This window comes from Bubalus kerabau, chromosome 1 (assembly GCF_029407905.1).
Source record: "Bubalus kerabau isolate K-KA32 ecotype Philippines breed swamp buffalo chromosome 1, PCC_UOA_SB_1v2, whole genome shotgun sequence".
NCBI classification, from domain to species: Eukaryota; Metazoa; Chordata; class Mammalia; order Artiodactyla; family Bovidae; genus Bubalus; species Bubalus kerabau.
In genome coordinates, this window is record NC_073624.1 from 184336328 (window position 1) to 184357175 (window position 20848).

General features: G+C 46.4%; 1 protein-coding gene across 1 annotated transcript; it reads left to right on the forward strand.

Moving 5' to 3' along the window:
- Positions 1 to 1013: 1013 nt before the first annotated feature.
- TSPAN16 (tetraspanin 16) lies at positions 1014 to 19787 on the forward strand. The gene is made up of 7 exons (XM_055566607.1): positions 1014 to 1082; positions 3834 to 4031; positions 7925 to 7999; positions 9718 to 9825; positions 13791 to 13943; positions 14794 to 14877; positions 19587 to 19787. Exons 1-7 carry the CDS (start codon positions 1014 to 1016, stop codon positions 19632 to 19634), a joined length of 735 nt encoding a protein of 244 aa, XP_055422582.1. The 3' UTR covers positions 19635 to 19787.
- Positions 19788 to 20848: the final 1061 nt, after the last annotated feature.

The window sequence follows — 20848 nt, forward strand, 5'->3', positions numbered from 1 at the left end:
AAACCCCTGAGCCCTCCAGGACCTGGTCACAGACACACTCCAGCCCAGGGGCTGGACAGAGGAGCCTCCAGGATTGGACCCAAACGGACTTCGGTCCAGAAGACCGTGAGGGCTAGTGGCTGCAGGAGTTGGGCCTGGGGGCTTTCAGTGCCTGCATGCACAGTTTTCGCCCTGAAATGCCCTCTCTGCTTCTTTCATCATAGACCCACTGATCAATGACTATTGGCTTAAGGATGATATCTTCATCAGCTCTGGCCAAGGATGCCTCAGATGCAGAAAGTACAGGCTCTCAGGTGGGAAGGGGACCGAGGTTCCTACCTCTGTGTCACTCTTGGAGCTTCAAAGCCCAGCCTCGGCCCTGCTTCCTGTGTGGTCTTGGGCAGTTACCTTGGCCTCTCTGAGCCATGTAAGAAGTCTGAGCCCAGTGAGCTAATGTGTAAGCCAGGGGCTGAGGAACCCGATGGCTTGTAGCTAGATTCCTGCTTCATGGAACCTCTTCATTCATTCATTCCACAATGGTTTCTTGAGCACCACTGTGTATCAGGCTGTGGGAGCACAGCCATGAGTTGGATAGCCCACACACATTTCCACTTGGAGCCCCCAGTCAGCAGGGGCATCAACCACATGAGTGGTCAATAATGTTGACCACTATAATGTTGAGCATTATCCCTGTAGGTCCTGGGTAGCATCTGGGGGCGGGCCGTAACAGAGTGACTTCTTCTCCATTCCTGATGAAGAACCAGCAGGGCACAGTTTGGGGCACTCGTTTCCCTGGCGCTGGGAGCCTCGCTCCAGCATCTGATTGTGATGTGATAAAGGCTGTGACTGAAGAGGGGCAGCCATTGGGGCCCCTCCCCAGCTGAGGATCAAACAGCCAGGAGAGAGAGGGGCAGAGCAAGTCAGCTTTGGTAACCCCACCCAACTCCCCAGACCTCTACCATCTTGGGAAACAGGAGCCCAGAGGTTTAGGAAGATGCTGACTTAACTGGTCAGGGCACCCCAGTTTGGCTGACATGGCTGAAACGCACATTCCATATTATTCCTTGAAGAAACTGTTTTCTTTCTTCAATGGTGTTACTGTTGTAAGTATGTCACAACCCGGACCCTGGGGCTTTGCAGCCCTTCCTCCATGGCTGGCTCCTTCAAAGACAGAAATAAGTTGATCCAAATTCGCTGGCATCCGGATCTGTGGTCCCCAGGGACCCCGGAGGGATGTAGGGCAGACGGACGAGGAGCAGGATGCACTGGGAACAGGCATTGCTTCCACCAACCCAGAGCTGCTAAATCAAGCAGAATTGTGTACTCTGGGGGACCTGGGGGTCAATGGTGGAAGAACTCAGCTCTTAGGCAAACCCTGCAGAAAATGAAAGTTGTTTGGAAAGGCAGGAGAGAATGGTTCTGCTCTTGGTCCTTTACATTTTTCAAACCATTTTTTTTTTCTTCCTACAAAGTAACCCACGGGACTTCCCTGATGGTCCAGTGGTTAAGATTCTGTGCTCCCAAAACAGGGGGCACGGGTTTGATCCCTGGTCCGGGAACTAGATCTCACATGCCACAACTAAGACCCAGGGCAAACAAATTAAAAAAAAAAAATAGTAACCTGAAATGTGCACCGCTGAAGCAGTCACTGTTTTCAGTAGTAAGACTGTATGAGGAAAGGTTGCCAGAAAAGAGAAGGAAATTAAATATTACTCCTACTCTCTTCACCTGTGTGGCATCATCTTGATGGGAATTAAACAAGATAATGCATTTAAAAGGCTGATGCCTGTCATGGGAACATGGCTCAATAAATATCATTATTAAATCCTTCCAGACCTTTCTATGTACCTTTAAAAACAGCAACACAAACGTGGTATGTGACTGCTTTAGCATCTTCATTTTTTTTTTCCTCTTTTGAAAAATTGTAAGTTTTTCCTCCTTTTAAATAGACTTCTTTTTAGAGAACTTTTAGGTTCACAGCAAAATCGAACAGAAGGTACCAAGACTTCCCACGTAAGCCCTGCCCCACACACACGCACAGCCTCCTTTCCTGTCAACATTCCAAATCAGAGTGGTCCATTTGTTATAATGAACCTACACTGATATCAGGGGCTTCCCAGGTGGCACAGTGGTAAAGAATCTGCCTACCAATTCAGGAGATGCAAGAGTTCTATCCCTGGGTCGGGATCGCCTGGAGGAGGAAATGGCAACCCACTCCAGTATTCTTGTCTGAAAATTTCCATGGACAGAGGAGCCTGGCACGTTACAGTCTACCAGGTTGCAAAGAGTCGGACACGACTGAGCACACAGGCAAGGCATTGATATCATTATAACCTTGTACATTGTACATTGTTTTCTCTTTTGGCCATGCCTTCCGGCTTGCAGGATCTTAGGTCCCCAACCAGGGATCAAACCCGTGCCTCCTGCAGTGCGAGCATGGAGTCCTAACCACTGAACTGCCAGGGACTTCCTGGTGTACATTCTATGGCTTTTCACAAGTGTATCTACCATGTCAGCATCGTATGAATAGTCTCATTGCCCTAAAAATCCTCTATGCTTCACCTGTCACCCCGCATCCCCCCAGCCCCTGGCAACTACTGATCTTTCTTCTGTCTACATAGTTTTGCCTTTTCCAGAATGTCATATACTTGGAATCATAAACCATGTAGCCTTTTCAGATTCGCTTCTTCCATTCAGCAATATGCCTGTAAGTTTCCTCTATGTCTTTTCCTGGCTTGACAGCTCATGCTTTTTTTAGTGCCAATAGTCCATTGTCTGGATGTACCATAGTTTGTTTATCCATTCATATGCTGAAGGCCATCTTGGTGGCTTCCAAGTTTTGGCAGCTATGGATAAAGCTGCTAGAAACATCCATGTGCAGGTTTTTATGTGAACATAAGTTTTCAACTCTGTTAGATAAATACCAAGGACTATGACTGCTGACAATCTTTTTTTTTTTAAACATAGGCCTTAAAAACATCTTTGTGTATCAATAAACATTCTCCTACAACAGAAGTTGGTGAAGTACAATGTTGTAAATAGATAAAATTTATTTGTAAATAAAATAAATTTGTTTATGAATTGTGTATGGCTGGGCTTCCCAGGTGGCTCAGCAGTAAAGAATCTGCCTGCAACGCAGGAGCCGCAGGAAACGTGGGTTCGATCCCTGGGTTGGGAAGATCCCCTGGAGGTGGGCATGGCAACCCAGTTCAGTATTCTTGCCTGGAGAATCCCACAGACAGAGGAGCCTGGCAGCTATAGTCCATGGGGTCGCAAAAAGTCAGACACAATTGAAGTGACTGAGCACACACGCACGCACGCACGCACATGTATGGCTGCAATCCGATACACTGGCTGAGTCAGAATGTATGGCCTGCAAAGCTCACAATATTGGGGACTTTTCAAAAAAAAAAACGTGCCACCCTCTGTCTTACAGGCATCATTTAAAATAACTGTCTAGGATCCCATTGCAAGGCGGTACCATGATTTACCTACCCAATCTGTATTATTGGTTGCTTCAATTATTTCCAACATTTTTCCCTGGTTCTGAGGCTCATCATGTGTAACTATTTTTCCTAGGTTGAATGTCTAGAAATGGAATTTCTGGGTAAAAAGTTTTACCGCAAAACCTTGAACGTTTTAAATACCAATTACAAAATATCCTCCTGCCGCTTCCCTCAAAAAAGGCTGTTGCCTGGCAGCAGAGTATGGAAAGTTTCTCTACATCCTCACCAACTCTGGGCATTATGAGTTTTGAAATGTTTCTGCTGATTTTATTGGCCTTTGTTGCCTCCTCCAGGAGTTTGATTTGTATACAACTAACAGATTGCTTTCCCATGTTTTCTATCCTAAAGCTCTCTGGCATGATCCTCATTGGTCTGAGCATCTATGTGAATTTCAGAGGGGCTGTCCTGACCAAGGTCCTTGGTCTGTCCTCTGAGTACCTGTTTCATGTTGGCTACCTGTGCCTGGTGATGGGCAGCGTCACGGTGCTGCTTGGCTTCGCCAGGCAGCATGGAGCAGCCAAGGAAAGCAGAGGCACCCTCTTGATTGTAAGTTGCATCTGCACACAGACCCCACAACTCTTCCGTCGTGTCTGAATCCTTCCTTGCAGGTGTTCTAAACTCCTTTGATGTTTCCTATTTTATAGTGTGTATGGTGTCTTTTAAAGAACACCAGATGCAAACATCTTTTTCTTTTTTTAATAACTTTAAAAAGTTATTTATTTATGGCTGTGTTCGGTCTTCATTGCTGCGTGCAGTCTCTCTAGTGGCAAGCAGGGGGCTACTCCTTGTTGCAGGGTTCAGGCTTGTCTTGTGGGTGGAGGACAGGCTCTAGGACTAGAGGACAGGCTCTAGTCTTCAGAAGTTGCAGCATGTGGGCTCAGTAGTTGTGGTGCAGGGCTTAGTTGCTCTGAGGCATGTGGAATCTTCCCGGACCAGGGATTGAACCTGTGTCCCATGCACTGGCAAGCAGGTTCCTATCCACTGCACCACCAGGGGAGTCCCATCTTTTTCTTTGTGATGGGTCTCATTTAGAACCCCTCCCCTACCCAAGTGCATAAATTATACCCTCCTAGGTTTTCTTCCCGTGATTTTAAGGCTTACTTTCTCACTCTTAGCTCTTTAGTCTTTGGGAGTTTGATTGTGTGTGTGTGGTGTGAGGTAGGGATCTGATTTCTTTTTTTTTTTTCCTAGTTGTGTGAAATACTATTGCACTTACCGCCTGGCCCATCCAGTCCTCCTCCGTCTTTGCTAGTTTCCATTATGCTCAGGTCTGTTCTGTGCACACTGCTCTGTTCTGTTGGCCCATGTATATGTCCCCCATGAATACAACACTATAGTAATTGCCATGCAGCACAAGTACATGGTCAGATGCATGGAGTATGAATATTTTGAGCATGATCAGCAGATCACGTCACAGATTTTACATGTCTTGCTCGTTCTCACATGTAGCCTCGGCCAAATGTCTCCCCAGCATCCAGCTCCCAGAGTCCCCATTCCCGCTTCTCTTACAATCTTGTCTGAACTGATCATCCCATTTTAAGTTGAATCTGTCTCCACATCTTTTTTGTTTTGTTTTTAAACAAGCACTCTCTCTCTCTCTCTCTCTCTTTTTTTTTTTTTTTTTTGCTCTGTCTGGTCTTGGTTGGGGTAGGTAGGATCTTTCCTTGTGGCCCAAGGGCTTTTCTAGTTGGAGCACAGCATCTTAGCTGCTCTGCAGTGTGTAGGATCTTAGTGCCCAGACAAGGGATCAAACTGGCATCCCTTGCATCGAAGGCAGATTCTTCACCACTGGACCACCAGGAAAGTCCCTGCCTCGGGCATCTTCCCCGACTGTGTTGCTGCAAAATTCCAGTGGTTTTGATTTAGAGGTTTCAAGGCAATCCTTGCTCTAGCAATCTCCCAGAGAGTCAACATCCCCTACTCTTAAAGAATCCATCCTCACTCTCCACCTCCCTGAATATCTATCATCTCTAGTTTTCTTGATTACTTCATTCAACAAGTATTTATTGAACCAGTCCTGTGCCTGCAATATTTCATTTTCTCTTCTATAGGATGTTGTTGTTGCTCAGTCGCTCAGTCATGTTCGTGTCCGACCTTTGGCAATCCTGTGGACTGCGGCACCCCAGACTTCCCTGTCCTTCACTATCTCCCGGAGTTTGCTCAAACTCATGTCCATCGAGTTGGTAGTGCTATCCAACCATTTAATCCTCTTCACCCCCTTCTCTTCCTGCCCTCAATCTTTCCAAGCATCAGGGTCTTTTCCAATGAGTTGGTTCTTCACATCAGGTGGCTAAAGTATTGGAGTTTCAGCTTTAGCATCAGTCTTACTGATGAATATCCAGGGTTGATTTCCTTCAGGATTGACTGGTTTGATCTTGCAGTCCAAAGGACTCTTAAGAGTCATCTCCAGCATCACAGTTCAAAAGCATAAATTCTTCAGGGCTCAGCTTTCTTTATGGTCCAACTCTCACATCCATACATGACTACTGGAAAAACCATAGCTTTGACTATAACAGACCTTTGTCTGCAAAGTGATGTCTCTGCTTTTTAATATGCTGTCTAGGATGCATACAGGATCAATAGCATGGGGCACTTTTTGCTTTTTTAGCCTTAAAGCCCAGCATATGGTGATGGAACTTGCTCCCCCTGCAGTGGAATCAGGGAGTTTTAATCACTGGATCTCCAGGGACATCCCTGTGGGCACTATTTTATCCATAGTTTAACTTGGAGGGATCAAAGAGCCTTCTCTCTCACACCACAGTCCAACTCACTGGCAAGTTCAGTAGACTTTACCCTCAGCCTCCGGTCCATCCAAATCCTCTTGAGACCTCATCCACAAAAGTAAAGTCCTTTTGATGGCATTGGGAGCCACGGAGGAATCTGAGCAGAGTTGTGCTCTGACAGATGCGCCCTCTGGTGGCTGTGGAGGGAACACCGTGAGGGGAGGACCAGAGTGGAAGGACTGTGTTTGTCCTGATGGGGGATAGTCAGGTTAGACCCAGTGGGGCCCTGGTGGACATTAGAAGTAGGTAGATTCAGGACAGATTCTGAAGAAGTCACCAAGAGGACTTTTCGATGCCTGGCTATCTGTCTTCTGGATGCCTCACCCAGAGGTTGGGAAATACTATTGCTGTTTTTCAGTTGTATCTGACTCTATGACCCCATGGACTACAGCACACCAGGCTTCCCTGTCCTTCACCATCTCCCGGAGTTTGCTCAAACTCATGTCCATTGAGTCGGTGATGCCATCCAACCATCTCATCCTCTCTCGCTCCCTTCTCCTCTTGCCCTCAATCTTTCCCAGCATCAGAATCTTTTCCAATGAGTCAGCTCTTCGAAATCAGGTGGCCAAAGTGCTGGAGCTTCAGCTTCAGCATCAGTCCTTCCAATGAATATTCAGGGTTGATTTCCTTTAGGATTGACTGGTTTGATCTCCTGCTGTCCAAAGGACTGATAATAATAATAGGCATAGGTAGAAATAGATGAAGGGAGACCAGGAGCTGACCTTTCTTGGACACCCCTTCCCCTCACAGTATTTTCCACTGTTTCCCACCAGGCATGGGAATTTCACTGGAAACATGAGGCAGCATATGTTGATATTTTCTCCCTGGCACTCATCCACCCGTCATCTGGCACCTCCCCTTCAGTCTTATCACCCCTCCCCCCAATTTACATATCAGATTTATTGGCCCTGCTTCTTCTCCCGGCAACTTTTCCTTTTTTGGCCACAAAGCATAGGTTGTGGGATTTTAGTGCCCTGACCAGGGATTGAACCTGGGCCCTCGGCAGTGAAAGCATGGAGTTCTAACCACTGGACCGCTGGGGAATGCCCTCCTGCCTCTGTTCTCTGTCCCCACTGTCCCTCCTGCTTTTCTATCCCTCCTTGCTCTCTGGACTTTCTAGATGGGTGCTAGTGCTAAGGAACACACTGCCAATGCAGGAAATGCAGGAGACTCAGGTTCGATTCCCTGGAGGAAGGCATGGCAACCCACTGCAGTATTCTTGCCTAGAGAATCCCATGCACAGAGGAGCCTGGCGGGGTATAGTCCATGGGGTTGCAAAGAGTCGGACACAACTGAAGTGACTTAGCACGTACTCAGGACCTGCTGTCTGCACACACAGTCAGAAGTCCCCTCTTAGGGCTCTGGGACTCCCAGAAAGTGCTGGGCATGAAATGGGGTTCTAGCTATTAGCTCTTAAGAATACCCCACTGCCAGCATCCTGGACAACATCCAGGAAAATGACACAAGGAAGAAATAAAATCCCCCTCTAAACCCTCCCACCCTGCTACCCCCACCACCCACCCCACCTCCCACCCTACCACCACCCAACCCCAGTTTTTCAAACTGAAGAGGCTACAGGGAGGCCTCGGGGTGGGGGTGTAAGGACTTCCAGCAGGCTCCCAGCCTCCACCCCGCGCCCCGCTCTGTGTCTTCCAGTGTTTCTTGGTCATGGTCATCATTCTCATTGTGCAAATCACGGCTGCCACGGTGGTCCTTGCCTTCTTCCCGGTTGTAAGTACAGGACGGCTTCTCCCACTCCACATTAAAAATAGATGGAATCAATAGAGCCCCGCCCCCTCCCCTCTGCGGGCCCCACCCCCACCCCGTCCCCTCCAGGCACCCACGCCCTCCAAGATCTCGTGACGGTGGGAGACTGAGTTTCTAGAGATGGGGTGAAAAAGCCAAAAACCTCAGCCCTCTCCGCCAAGGCTGTCCTCAAAAAATCTGCTGGGTTAATCTGACCTCTCTGCTGCATTTGCGGTGAGGCTTGCGGGGGATGGTAATGGGAAACGCTGTGAAAATTGTTGAGGTTTTGAAATGAATTCAAAATAGAGGGCTGTTTAGCAATATCCATCAAAATGGCAAAGCACGGATTTGACCCAACCATCTGGTCTCTGGGAATTATCCAAGGATATGCTTGTTTGTAGGCAGCATGACATACATATACCAGGATGTGCAAAAGGTTGCTTCTGTCCTACTGGAGCATCAGTTTGGGGGGAGGGGGATTATAATTTATAATAATCCAGACAAGGGAGCCTGATGCAGCTGGAAAGAAGGAAGGAGTAGGCTCTATGTTAGGAGACGGTACATTCTCCAGAACGTAGTCTTGTTTACCTCCGGCGAGGCCCACCCTGAGACAAGGATTTGAAGGCTCCTGGTTTGAGTGATGATCCCAAGAAGCACCAGTAGGGGGCATGAGCAGTGAGGCAGGGAAGGGAATGTAGCCCCTAAAAGCTTACACGGTACAACTGGGATCAATCCTGGCTGGGACGCAAAGAGAATGCAACTATTTTCCCCACCCAAGGGGCGAGGGAGCTGCAGTATTGATCCACCACCTCTCATCAGTCATTGTTTAAGGGCTGCTCCCAGGGCGCATGCGTACTGAGGCCACGTAGAGAACCTCAGTCGTTAGCCCGGGATGTCAGGCTCCCGGACACAGAAATAAGCGAAGCCCCCGGGATTTGAGCAGGCTACCAAGAGCCGCTAATGCTCTTGTGAAAAACAGCCGGACGCCGAATAATGAGAGTAGCCGGGTGCCGAACAGTGAGAGAGAGTAGTACGAAGCAAGGAGAACAATAAGGAGAATATTCTTTGCTTTGACACGCATAGTATATCTCTTTGGGGACACAGGAAACTGTAACCCTGGATGGAGTGGGAGAAACTTGTCGGCTGGAAGAAAAAAGTGGGAGGGAGACTTTTCATGATTTACCGTCTGTGCTTTGTGAATTTTGAACCATGCGATTATTTTTACCTCTTTAGGGGGAAGAAAAAGGTTTTGAATTTAAACCTCTATTCAAACACACACACGCACACACACACACACACACGCACACAGAAAATTAAAGTCGCGCCTTTTGTGCCGAGAGAGATTCAGTTGCTAAAGATGATTTTCAAGTCCCTAATCGAATTGCAACCCAGTCGGGGGCTTAGCGGGCGAGTGGGCGATTCAAAAGAGCAGATGATTCAAAACGGTTTGCGAGGATGAACGCAGCCAGATGAGCTGGGCTCCACACCCACGCTCTTGCTTATGTCCCTCTGGGGGGTGGGGGGCAGGCCCGACGTAGCCCGAGTTCTTCCTCCCCCAGCGCAGACCCTTGGCTGGTGGAGGGGCCAGGAAGGAAGCAGACGGGAAGTCCCCTTCCCCGCCCCCACCCAGAGTCCCCAAGAAACCTCACCAAATGGGCACCTTGCTGTTTTCTGTGCTCACCGCTCCCCGTTTCATCGCTGAGGTTCGAGAAGTGGCCTTGGAGCACAACTTCGTGACCCTGAGGAAGAATTACAGAGGTTACAAGGAGCCAGATGACTATTCCATGCGATGGAATTTGGTCATGGAGAAGGTGAGATTCACATTTTTTAAAAGAATTTTTGTAATAAAAGACACATAACATAAATTTACTGTCTTAACCATTTTTAAGTGCTCAGTTTGGTGGCATTAAGCACATTCACATGGTTGTGCAACCATCGCCAGCCTGCCTCTCCACAACTGAAACTGTCCCCTTTAACCACAAAGACTCCTTCTCCCTCCCTCAGCTCCGGGCAGCCACCACCCTCCATTCTACAATGCTCTAGGAATATGACTCCTTTCAGTTCAGTTGCTCAGTCGTGTCCGACTCTTTGCGACCCCATGAATTGCAGCACGCCAGGCCTCCCTGGCCATCACCAACTCCTGGAGTTCACTCAAACTCATGTCCATTGAGTCGGTGATACCATCCAACCATCTCTTCCTCTGTCGTCCACTTCTCCTGCCTTCAATCTTTTCCAGCATCAGGTTCTTTTCAAATGAGTCAGTTGTTCGCATCAAGTGGCCAAAGTACTGGAGTTTCAGCTTTAGCATCATTCCTTCCAAAGAACACCCAGGACTGATTTCCTTTAGGATGGACTGGTTGGATCTCCTTGCAGTCCAAGTGACTCTCAAGAGTCTAGGGACCTCATATGGGCTTGGTAAAGAATCTGCCTGCAATGCAGGAGATGCATGTTCTATCTCTGGGTCAGGAAGATCCCCTGGAGGAGGAAATGGCCACCCACTCCAGTATTCTTGCCTGGAGAATTCCATGGAGAGAGGAGCTTGGCGGGCTACAGTCCATAGTGTTGCAAAGAGTCGGACATGACTGAGCAACTGAGGACGCTCAGACACAGGGAGGTTGTCTAAGTGGAATCATGCAGTACTTGTCTTTTTGTGTCTGGCTTATTTCACTAAGCATTCTCCAGGTTCATCCATGGTATAGCAGGTGTCAGAATTTCCTTCCTTTTTAAGTCTGAATAATATTCCTTTGTATGGGTGGGCTGTATTTTATTTATCCATTTCTCTGTCCATGGACAGGGGCTTCCCAGGTGGCACTAGTGGTCAAGAACCCACCTGCCAATGCAGGAGACATAAGAGACGAGAGTTCGATCCCCAGGTCAAGAAGATCCTCTGGAGGGGGGCACAGCAACCCACTCAAGTGTTCTTGCCTGGAGAATCCTATGGACAGAGAAGCCTGGTGGGCTACAGTCCATGAGGTTGCAAAGAGTTGGACACGACTGAAGCAACTTAGCAGTACACACATACTGTCAATGGACACTGGGTTTACAGGTGTACAAATATCTCTCCGAGTCTCTGTTTTCCATTCTTTTAGGTGTATGTCCAGAAATGGAATTGCTGGATCATCTGATAATTCTACATTTAATTTTTTTGAGGAACTTTCATACTGATTTCCACAGCAACTGTCCATTTTATATTCCCGTCAGCAGGGTTTGAGGTGTTAGGATTTATTTCCTTTTTTTAATATATATTTATTTATTTGGCCACATTGGGTCTTCGTTGCGGTATTTGGGATCTTTCATTGTGATGAGCAAACTTCTCTCCAGTTGTGGTTACAGGATCAATAGTTGAGGCGCTGCAGCTTAGTTGCCCCATGGCATGTGGGATCAGAGTTCCCCAGCCAGGGATCGAACCTGCGTCCCCTGCCTTGGAAGGCAGATTCTTAATCACTGGACCACCGGGGAAGTCCCCAGGATTTATTTCTTTAGTCTTGGTGTTTAAAGAGCAGGACCGGCCTCCATGTGTCATCTAAGTTTTTGAGGCAGATAGTTGAGAAGGGTCTGTGAGGCCAGGAAGCATGTGAAAGGGAAAAGCCATTGCCTGTATGTAGGAATGTTTTCTGTCTGAGTTTGGGGCCCAGGAACTGGTATGGGGTCAAATTCAGGCTCTGGAGGCATCACATGATGGGTAGGGGACTTGCGTGCATCCCTGTTTTGGCTTCTGAAGTTTGAGATGGTGGAAAGTACCTCTCATTCATTCATACAGTCCTTCCACTAATCTTTTTAAATTTAAGTATAGTTAATTCACAATTTTGTGTTTGCTTCTGATATATAGCAAAGTGGTTTTTTCATATTCTCTTCCATTATAGTTTATTACAAAATATTGAATACAGTTCTCTGTGCTATACAGTAGGTCCTTGTGTTTGTCTATTTTATATATAACTGTGTGTATCTGCTAATCCCCAAACTCCTAATTTATCCCTCCTCTGATAACCATAAGTTTGTTTTCTTTATCTATATTTATCTGTTTTGTAAGTTCATTTGTATTATTTTTTCTTTAGATTCCACATATAAGCAATGTCATATAATACTTGCCTTTCTCTGACTTGCTTTGCTCTAGGTCCATCCATATTTCTGCAAATGGCATTATTTCATTCTTTTTATGGCTAAGTAGTATTCCATCGGGATATATGTAGCACATCTTCTTTATCCATTCCTCTGTCTATGAACATTTAGGTGGCTGTCCTTCCATGAATCTTTGTTGAACACTTGCTGTGTACTGGGCAGTGTTCAGGAGTCTAGGGACAAAGCAGGGTGCAAAACAAAAATCCTTTGCTCTGTGTTACTGACACTTGGGTAGGGAGACAGACAAGAAACCACTAAGTCAAGACTGGTGGCAGGAGTGCTGAGTGTTATGAAGAAACCCAGGCAGGGAAAGAGAGAGGATTTTGTTTCCTCTTGTATACTAGTTGTCATCTATTTTTAACACACAGTGGATGGCCTGTCCTAGTCCTTTATAGTCAGTTGGGGATCGTTGATGAGTTCTGGCCAATGAGAAGTAATATGAGTCACTTCCTGGCCAAATTATGTAATTGTCAGTGCAGGGCTCTCTAGACCTTTCTTTTCCTTCTGCCCAGTAGTGGAACCATCTGGATGGTGACTGCTTCACCAGCCTGAGTCCCTGAGAGACCTTGATAAGTGGAGTTCTCCTGCCAGGTTAGGATGAGCAGGTCATGTGAGTGAGAGAGGAACTGCTAAGATTGAAGACCTGTCTGTTATGCAGCATCACGTAGCCTGGCCTGACTGATACTGGAGACCTGAATGAAGTGAGGGAGTAGGTCATGCAGGTAGTTGAGGGAACAGCACTCCACAAGTAGCCATCTAAAGACTCTGAGGCTGACGCTTACTAAGTGTGCTTAAGAAACAGAGAGAAATGGAAAAGGAAATACCAACCCCCTCCAGTAGTCTTGCCTGGGAAATCCCATGGAGGCTGGTGGGTGGCAGTTGATGGGGTCACAAGAGTCAGACACAACTGAAGCAGATAAACCACCACCACCCTCATCTTGTCTCATCCCTTTTGCTTAGCAAAAACCAAACAATAAAAAGAAACAGTCAATATTAAAAAATGAAAAAGACAGAAAGGAGGGACTTCCCTGGTGGCACAGTGGATAGGAATTTGCCTGCCAGTGCAGGGGACACGGGTACGATCCCTGATTTGGGAAGATTCCACATGCCAAGGGGCAACCAAGCCCGTGCACCACAACTGCTGAGACCTCGCTCTAGAGCCTGTGAGCTGCAACTACTGAAGCCTTCGAGCCGAGAGCTTTGCTCTGCAACAGAAGAAACCACTGTGATGAGAAGCCCATGCACCGCAACGAAGAGTAACCCCCACTCGTCGCAACTAGAGAAAAGCCCACGTGCAGCAACGAAGACCCAACACAGCTGTAAATAAATAAATAATTTTTAAAAAAAGAAACAGAGAGAAGACCAATATGCAGCTGGGTGAGTTCAAGGGACCTAGCAGGGAGATGAGAAGGTGATGGGGAGGATCATGAAGGGCCCCATGGGCCATGGTGAAGAGTTCAGCTTCTACCTCAAGTAAGGTGACAGTTGTGGAGGGTTCTGAGCCATGATGGAGTGAGAAAGGGCGGTGTTTAACACAGGCCCTGGAATAATGCAACTGCCTGCTCTAAACAGTAGCCATGGTGACTGTGATTTCTATTGTTTGGATTATTTCGATATTTGAAAGGGAGTCTTCAAGTGTTTATTCTCCTCTCTGCAGCTCAAGTGCTGTGGAGTGAAGAACTACACAGATTTTTCTGGCTCCTCCTTTGAAAGGGTGACAGGTCACACCTACCCCCGGTGCTGCTGTAAATCCCCAGGGACCGTGGACTGTGATGGACACAACGTGTCTGCAGACGTCATCCACCAGGAGGTAACTGGAGATTTTGAAGAGTCTGCCTGCAATGCAGGAGACCTGGGTTCAATCCCTGAGTCAGGAAGATCCCCTGGAGGAGGACATGGCAACCCACTCCAGTATTCTCGCCTGGAAAATCCCATGGATAGAGGAGCCTGATGGGCTGCGTTCCATGGGATTGCAAGTCGGACACCACTGATCAACTGAGCACCCACGCAACACAGGCATCACCTAGGTAGACCCTGAGGGCCAGAGACTTTTTTTTTGGCTACACCGAGGGGCTAGCTGGATCTTACTTCCCTGACCAGGGATTGAATCCTCAGCAGTGAAAGCAGAGTCCTAACTATCTGACCTGACCACCAGGGAATTCCTCCTACTGACTTCTATAAAAATCGTGTTGGGTGAACTTTCCTGGCAGTATAGTGGTCAAGAGTCTCCACTTCCACTGCAGGGGGCAAGGGTTCCCTCCTTGGGCAAGGGTTCCCTCCTTGGTCAAGGGACTGAGATCCCACATGCAGTGGGTGAGGCAAAAAAAAAGAAAAGTAAAAAATATAAATAAATTACTTTGTGAAAAAAATCTGACCTGTAGGGGTTGATGGGGCCTTGGAATCCACCAGGGCTTCCCTGGTAGCTCAGCTGGTAAAGAATCCGCCTGCAATGCAGGAGACCTGGGTTCTATCCCTGGGTTGGGAAGATCCCCTGGAGAAGGGAAAGGCTACCCACTCCAGTATTCTGGCCTGGAGAATTCCAGGGACTGTACAGTCCATGAGGTTGCAAAGAGTCAGATGCGACCCAGTGACTTTCACTTCACTTTGGAATCCACTAGTCTCTAACCAGGTCCCTCCTACTTTGATGCTTGTTTCCCCAGGGCTGTTTCCCTAAGCTCCTGAAAATAACCAAGACTCAGAGCGCCAACCTGAGTGGGGGCTGTCTGGGGACAGCAGTGATGCAGGTAAGTTCCAGCTCCTCTGGGACACACCGAGGTCTTTTAATTTACTGTGTGCCAAGCACTGTTTGGGACACTGAGACACAGCAGTGACAAAAGACAGAAATGGTTGTTAAACCTAGTCTCCTACCTCATTTATAAGACAGCTGCATAAAGCAAGTCATAAAACTGTACTTATATGAAGATTTAATTTACATGTAATTTACATGACAAGAGTAACACAAAGCATGTTGGAGAAAACACAACTATATAGGAGTTTTTGTATGGTACTGATTAATTTAGTATTAATCCAAACTAGATTATGAATAGTTAAGATGTCCATCGTACTCCCCAGGGCAACAACTAAGAAAATAATTTTAAAATATAATAAAAACAAGAAGGGAATTAAAATGGTGCACTAGAAAATATCCAGCAGACGGGGACTTCTCTGGTAGTCCAGTGGTTAAGAATCTGCCTTCCATTGCAGGGGAGGTGAGTTTGATTCCTGGTTGGGGAACTAGGATCTCACATACCTTGGGGCAGCTAAGCCCAGTCCCCACAATTACAGAAGCCTGAATGTTGCAGTGAAGAGCCTGCATTCTGCAACTAAGACCCGACACAGCTAAACAAATAAATATTTAAAAAAGAAAACATCCAACAGAACAGAAGGCTGTGATGAATGAATAAAAGAAGAGCAACAAAAAAGGCAAATAGAAAACATAGCAAAGTGGCTGACATAAATCCTACTTTCTTGGCGATTACGTTAAATGTAAAGGAATCAAACCACTTAACTATACACTTTAGAAAGGTGAATTGTATGATAAATGAATTACATCTCAATAAAGCTGTTCATTAGAAAAAATGTCCATCCCCTTGAGCCCTGGAAGTTTTTCTCACATTTTCCCCATGTTGATTTTTCATGCCTCTGCTCAGTCCCTTCAGTCATGTCTGACTCTTTGCAACTCAATGGACTGTAGCCCACCAGGCTCCTCTGTCCATGGGATTCTCCCAGCAACAATACTGAAGTGGGTTGCCATTTCCTTCTCCAGGAGATCTTCCTGACCCAGAGACTGAACCTGTATCTCTTGCATCTCCTGTATTGGCAGGCAGATTCTTTACCCACTGAGCCACTGGGAAGCTTCACATGAAACTGTTTTTCTGCAGATTACCACCAGCCAAGATATTGATTATATTCTTTGCAGCCAAAGATGGAGAAGCTCTATAAAGTCAGCAAAAACAAGACCAGGAGCTGACTGTGGCTCAGACCATGAACTCCTTATTGCCAAATTCAGACTTAAATTGAAGAAAGTAGGGAAAACCACTAGACCATTCAGGTATGACCTAAATCAAATCCCTTATGATTATACAGTGGAAGTGAGAAATAGATTTAGGAGACTAGATCTGATAGAGTGCCTGATGAACTATGGAATGAGGTTCGTGACATTGTACAGGAGACAGGGATCAAGACCATCCCCATGGAAAAGAAATGCAAAAAAGCAAAATGGCTGTCTGGGGAGGCCTTTCAAATAGCTGTGAAAAGAAGAGAAGCGAAAAGCAAAGGAGAAAAGGAAAGATATAAACATCTGAATGCAGAGTTCCAAAGAATAGCAAGAAGAGATAAGAAAGCCTTCTTCAGCGATCATTGCAAAGAAATAGAGGAAAACAACAGAATGGGAAAGACTAGGGATCTCTTCAAGAAAATCAGAGATACCAAAGGAACATTTCATGCAAAGATGGGCTCGATAAAGGGCAGAAATGGTATGGACCTAACAGAAGCAGAAGATATTAAGAAGAGATGACAAGAATACACAGAAGAACTGTACAAAAAAAGATCTTCACGACCCAGATAATCACGATGGTGTGATCACTGACCTAGAGCCAGACATCCTGGAATGTGAAGTCAAGTGGGCCTTAGAAAGCATCACTACGAACAAAGCTAGTGGAGGTGATGGAATTCCAGTTGAGCTATTCCAAATCCTGAAAGATGATGCTGTGAAAGTGCTGCACTCAATATGTCAGCACATTTGGAAAACTCAGCAGTGGCCACAGGACTGGAAAAGGTCAGTTTTCATTCCAATCCCAAAGAAAGGCAATGCCAAAGAATGCTCAAACTACCGCACAATTGCACTCATCTCACACGCTAGTAAAGTAATGCTCAAAATTCTCCAAGCCAGGCTTCAGCAATATGTGAACTGTGAACTTCCTGATGTTCAAGCTGGTTTTAGAAAAGGCAGAGGAACCAGAGATCAAATTGCCAACATCCGCTGGATCATGGAAAAAGCAAGAGAGTTCCAGAAAATCATCTATTTCTGCTTTATTGACTATGCCAAAGCCTTTGACTGTGTGGATCACAATAAACTGTGGAAAATTCTGAAAGAGATGGGAATACCAGACCACCTGATCTGCCTCTTGAGAAATCTATATGCAGGTCAGGAAGCAACAGTTAGAACTGGACATGGAACAACAGACCGGTTCCAAATAGGAAAAGGAGTACATCAAGGCTGCATATTGTTACCCTGCTTATTTAACTTATATGCAGAGTACATCATGAGAAACGCTGGACTGGAAGAAACACAAGCTGGAATCAAGATTGCCAGGAGAAATATCAATAACCTCAGATATGCAGATGACACCACCCTTATGGCAGAAAGTGAAGAGGAACTAAAAAGCCTCTTGATGAAAGTGAAAGTGGAGAGTGAAAAAGTTGGCTTAAAGCTCAACATTCAGAAAACGAAGATTATGGCATTCGGTCCCATCACTTCATGGGAAATAGATGGGGAAACAGTGGAAACAGTGTGAAACTTTATTTTTCTGGGCTCCAAAATCACTGCAGATAGTGACTGCAGCCATGAAATTAAAAGACGCTTACTCCTTGGAAGGAAAGTTATGACCAACCTAGATAGCATATTCAAAAGCAGAGACATTACTTTGCCAACAAAGGTTCGTCTAGTCAAGGCTATGGTTTTTCCTGTGGTCATGTATGGATGTGAGAGTTGGACTGTGAAGAAGGCTGAGCACCGAAGAATTGATGCTTTTGAACCGTGGTGTTGGAGAAGACTCTTGAGAGTCCCTTGGACTGCAAGGAGATCCAACCAGTCCATTCTGAAGATCAGCCCTGGGTGTTCTTTGGAAGGAATGATGCTAAAGCTGAAACTCCAGTACTTTGGCCACCTCATGCGAAGAGTTGACTCATTGGAAAAGACTCTGATGCTGGGAGGGATTGGGGGCAGGAGGAGAAGGGGACGACAGAGGATGAGATGGCTGGATGGCATCACCAACTCGATGGACGTGAGTCTCAGTGAACTCCGTGAGTTGGTGATGGACAGGGGGGCCTGGCGTGCTGCGATTCATGGGGTTGCAAAGAGTCGGACACAACTGAGCGACTGATCTGATCTGATCTGAAGATATGGATGAGTCTCATCAGTCTGATTCGTATTTTTAAATGGATTTTTTTCATTGTACACATTTATATTGAATATTTGTTTGCACACTATATCACACTATCCTCCCCAGGGAAGTCAAAACAGTCAAGATCCTAGCAAGAAACAGAATTCAGCCCCCACAGTCATTTAAAATATATAAATATATATATGACTTTTGCCTTACTTTTATTCATTTATTTGTTTGTTTTTGGTTGTGCTGGGTCTTTGTTGCTGTGCATAGGCCTTCTCTAGTTACAGTGAGCAGGGGCTACTCTTCCTTGTAGCGCACAGGCTTCGAGTTCCAGGGGCTTCTCTTGTTGCTGAGCATGGGCTCTAGGCACACAGGCTTCAGTGGTTGTAGCTCTCAGGCTCTAGAGCAAGGACTCAGTAGTTTTGGTGCACAGGCTTAGTTGCTCTGTGGCATGTGGGATCTTCCCAGACGAGGGAATGAACCCATGTACCCTGCATTGGCGGGCGTATTCTTAACCACTGGACCACCAGGGAAGTCCTACAGGGTCCTTTTACGACATTTTTAGGGTCAGGGAGCTAAGATCCCACATGCCTTGTGGCCAAAAAACCAAAACATAAAACGGAAGCAGTATTGTGACAAATTCAGCAAAGACTTAAAAAAAGTGGTCCACATTAAACAAAAAAACTTAAAAAATAAAAGTTTTCAGGGGCCCCTTTTGGAAGTATCAGCAGGGTTAAGGAGAATGAGGGCTAGCCACATAGGAAGGTTTTACTTTTCCTATGCCTGAAGGGGTAGGGAGAGCAAGAGTCAAGGAAAAGGAGCCATCTGCCCACAACTGTGATCTTGCAAAGCTCAGGGTGGGCAGAAGAGAGGAGGGAGTGGGGGAAAGAATACTCCAACCTTTCTTTCTGTCCAGCCATCTCCTATTGGTACTTCCTATTGGCCAAACTTAACAGGAATTTAGGGAGCATGTGTGTGTGTGTGTGTGTGTGTGTGTGTGTGTGTGTGTGAGTCGCTCAGTCGTGTCCGACTCTTTGCGACCCTCGGGAGCAGGGGATTCTGGGAAATGTTTTCAGGACCCAGAGGGTGGAGATGAGATCTGGGGGAAACAAAGGGAGAATGACTGACGGGCATCACAAAACGCCTCCTCCTTCTACCTTCCGGTGAGATTTATTGTGGTAACAGTCCAAATTCCCTCCACCGTGGCCCTGAGAGTCCCTCTGCTGTCTGTCACACCCTGCCCTGACCTTTCTAAATCACGATGTATCTCCGTGTATTAAATTTGATGTGGGTTCCAGAGATGCCTCATGTTGGCTCAGTGTTTCTTTCTTCCCCCATTTCAGCTGCCAGGAATTCTTGCCACCTTGCTGCTGTTCATCAAGCTGGGCTGACAGACCTGGGGAGAACAGGACCCCTGAGCCCCACTGGCTGCTGCAAGGAGATGTGGTCTCAGTTTCTCTGTGGCACTCCTTGCGTCTGGAAAGGAGACTGATAATAAAAGATTCGGGAAATCCTCCTCATCTGGACTCCTTTCTCCTTCATTTTATTTTTCATCCCAGCTGACAGCGGTTGTAATCCAAGTACCTGAACGGGATGACATGGCTTCCTGCCATTGAAACCGTCCTGTTTTGTGAATTACTTTGTGAGGAACTGCCCTGGTGGTCTAGTGGTTAGGACCCTGCACTTCCACTTCAGGGGGCATGGGTTCAGGGAGCTAAGGTCTTGCAAATTACATGATGTGGCCAAAAAAGAAGGTTAAAAAAAAATTACTTTGTGAGAAAAATCTAAAATTCTCATGAAAAAGAATCCTCTAGACCCTTAGCCAGTTTCAACCATCACCAAGAGTTCAATAGTGTTTCATTAAACTTTTTTCCCCTTGATGAGGTTTTTTTTTTTTTAATATTTATTTGTTTATTTGGCTGTGCGGGATCTTGGTTGTGTGGCACATGTGATCTCCAATCTTTGCTGCAGCATTTAGGATCTTTAGCTGAGGCATGTGAGATCTAGTTCCCTGACCAGAGATCAATCCTGGCCCTGCTGCATTGAGAGAACAGTGTCTTAGCCACTGGACCACCAGGGAAGTCCCTGACAAAGTATTCTATTTTACTTTTTAAGTTTGTAGCTTATTTATTTATTTTTACATGTATTTAAATTTTTAAGTTAATTTATTTATGGCTGTTCTGGGTCTTTGTTGCCGCAGGTGGGCTTTCTCTAGTTGAGGTGAGTAGAGGCTACTTTCTGGTTGTGGTCCGTGGGCTTCTCATTGGGGTGGCTTCCCTTGTTGCAGAGCGTGGGATCTGGAGCCCGTGGGCTTCAATCATGGCAGTGCGTGGGCTCAGGAGTTGCGGCCCACAGGCTTCGTTGCCCCTCAGCATGTGGAATCTTCCCAGATCAGGGATTGAACCCGTGTCCCCTTCATTGGCAGGTGAATTCTTAACCACTGGACCCCCAGGGAAGTCCCTGATAAAGTATTTTAAAACAAATCCCAATGTCATTTCCCCTTTTCATATTCCAGTACACATCTCTAATTCCAGTATACCCTCAAAATTCATAGGAAGAAACCTAATCCCCAGTGTGATGGTATTAGAAGATGTGGTCTTTGGAA

Excerpts from the sequence above, each read along its gene's own strand:
- TSPAN16 (XM_055566607.1), top strand. The coding sequence starts at position 1,014 with ATGGCTGAAACGCACATTCCATATTATTCCTTGAAGAAACTGTTTTCT. Across the intron at positions 1,083-3,833 it reads TCTTCAATGGTGTTACTGTT|CTCTCTGGCATGATCCTCAT; the intron begins GTAAGTATGTCA and ends TCTATCCTAAAG. Across the intron at positions 8,000-9,717 it reads TCCTTGCCTTCTTCCCGGTT|GTTCGAGAAGTGGCCTTGGA; the intron begins GTAAGTACAGGA and ends TTCATCGCTGAG.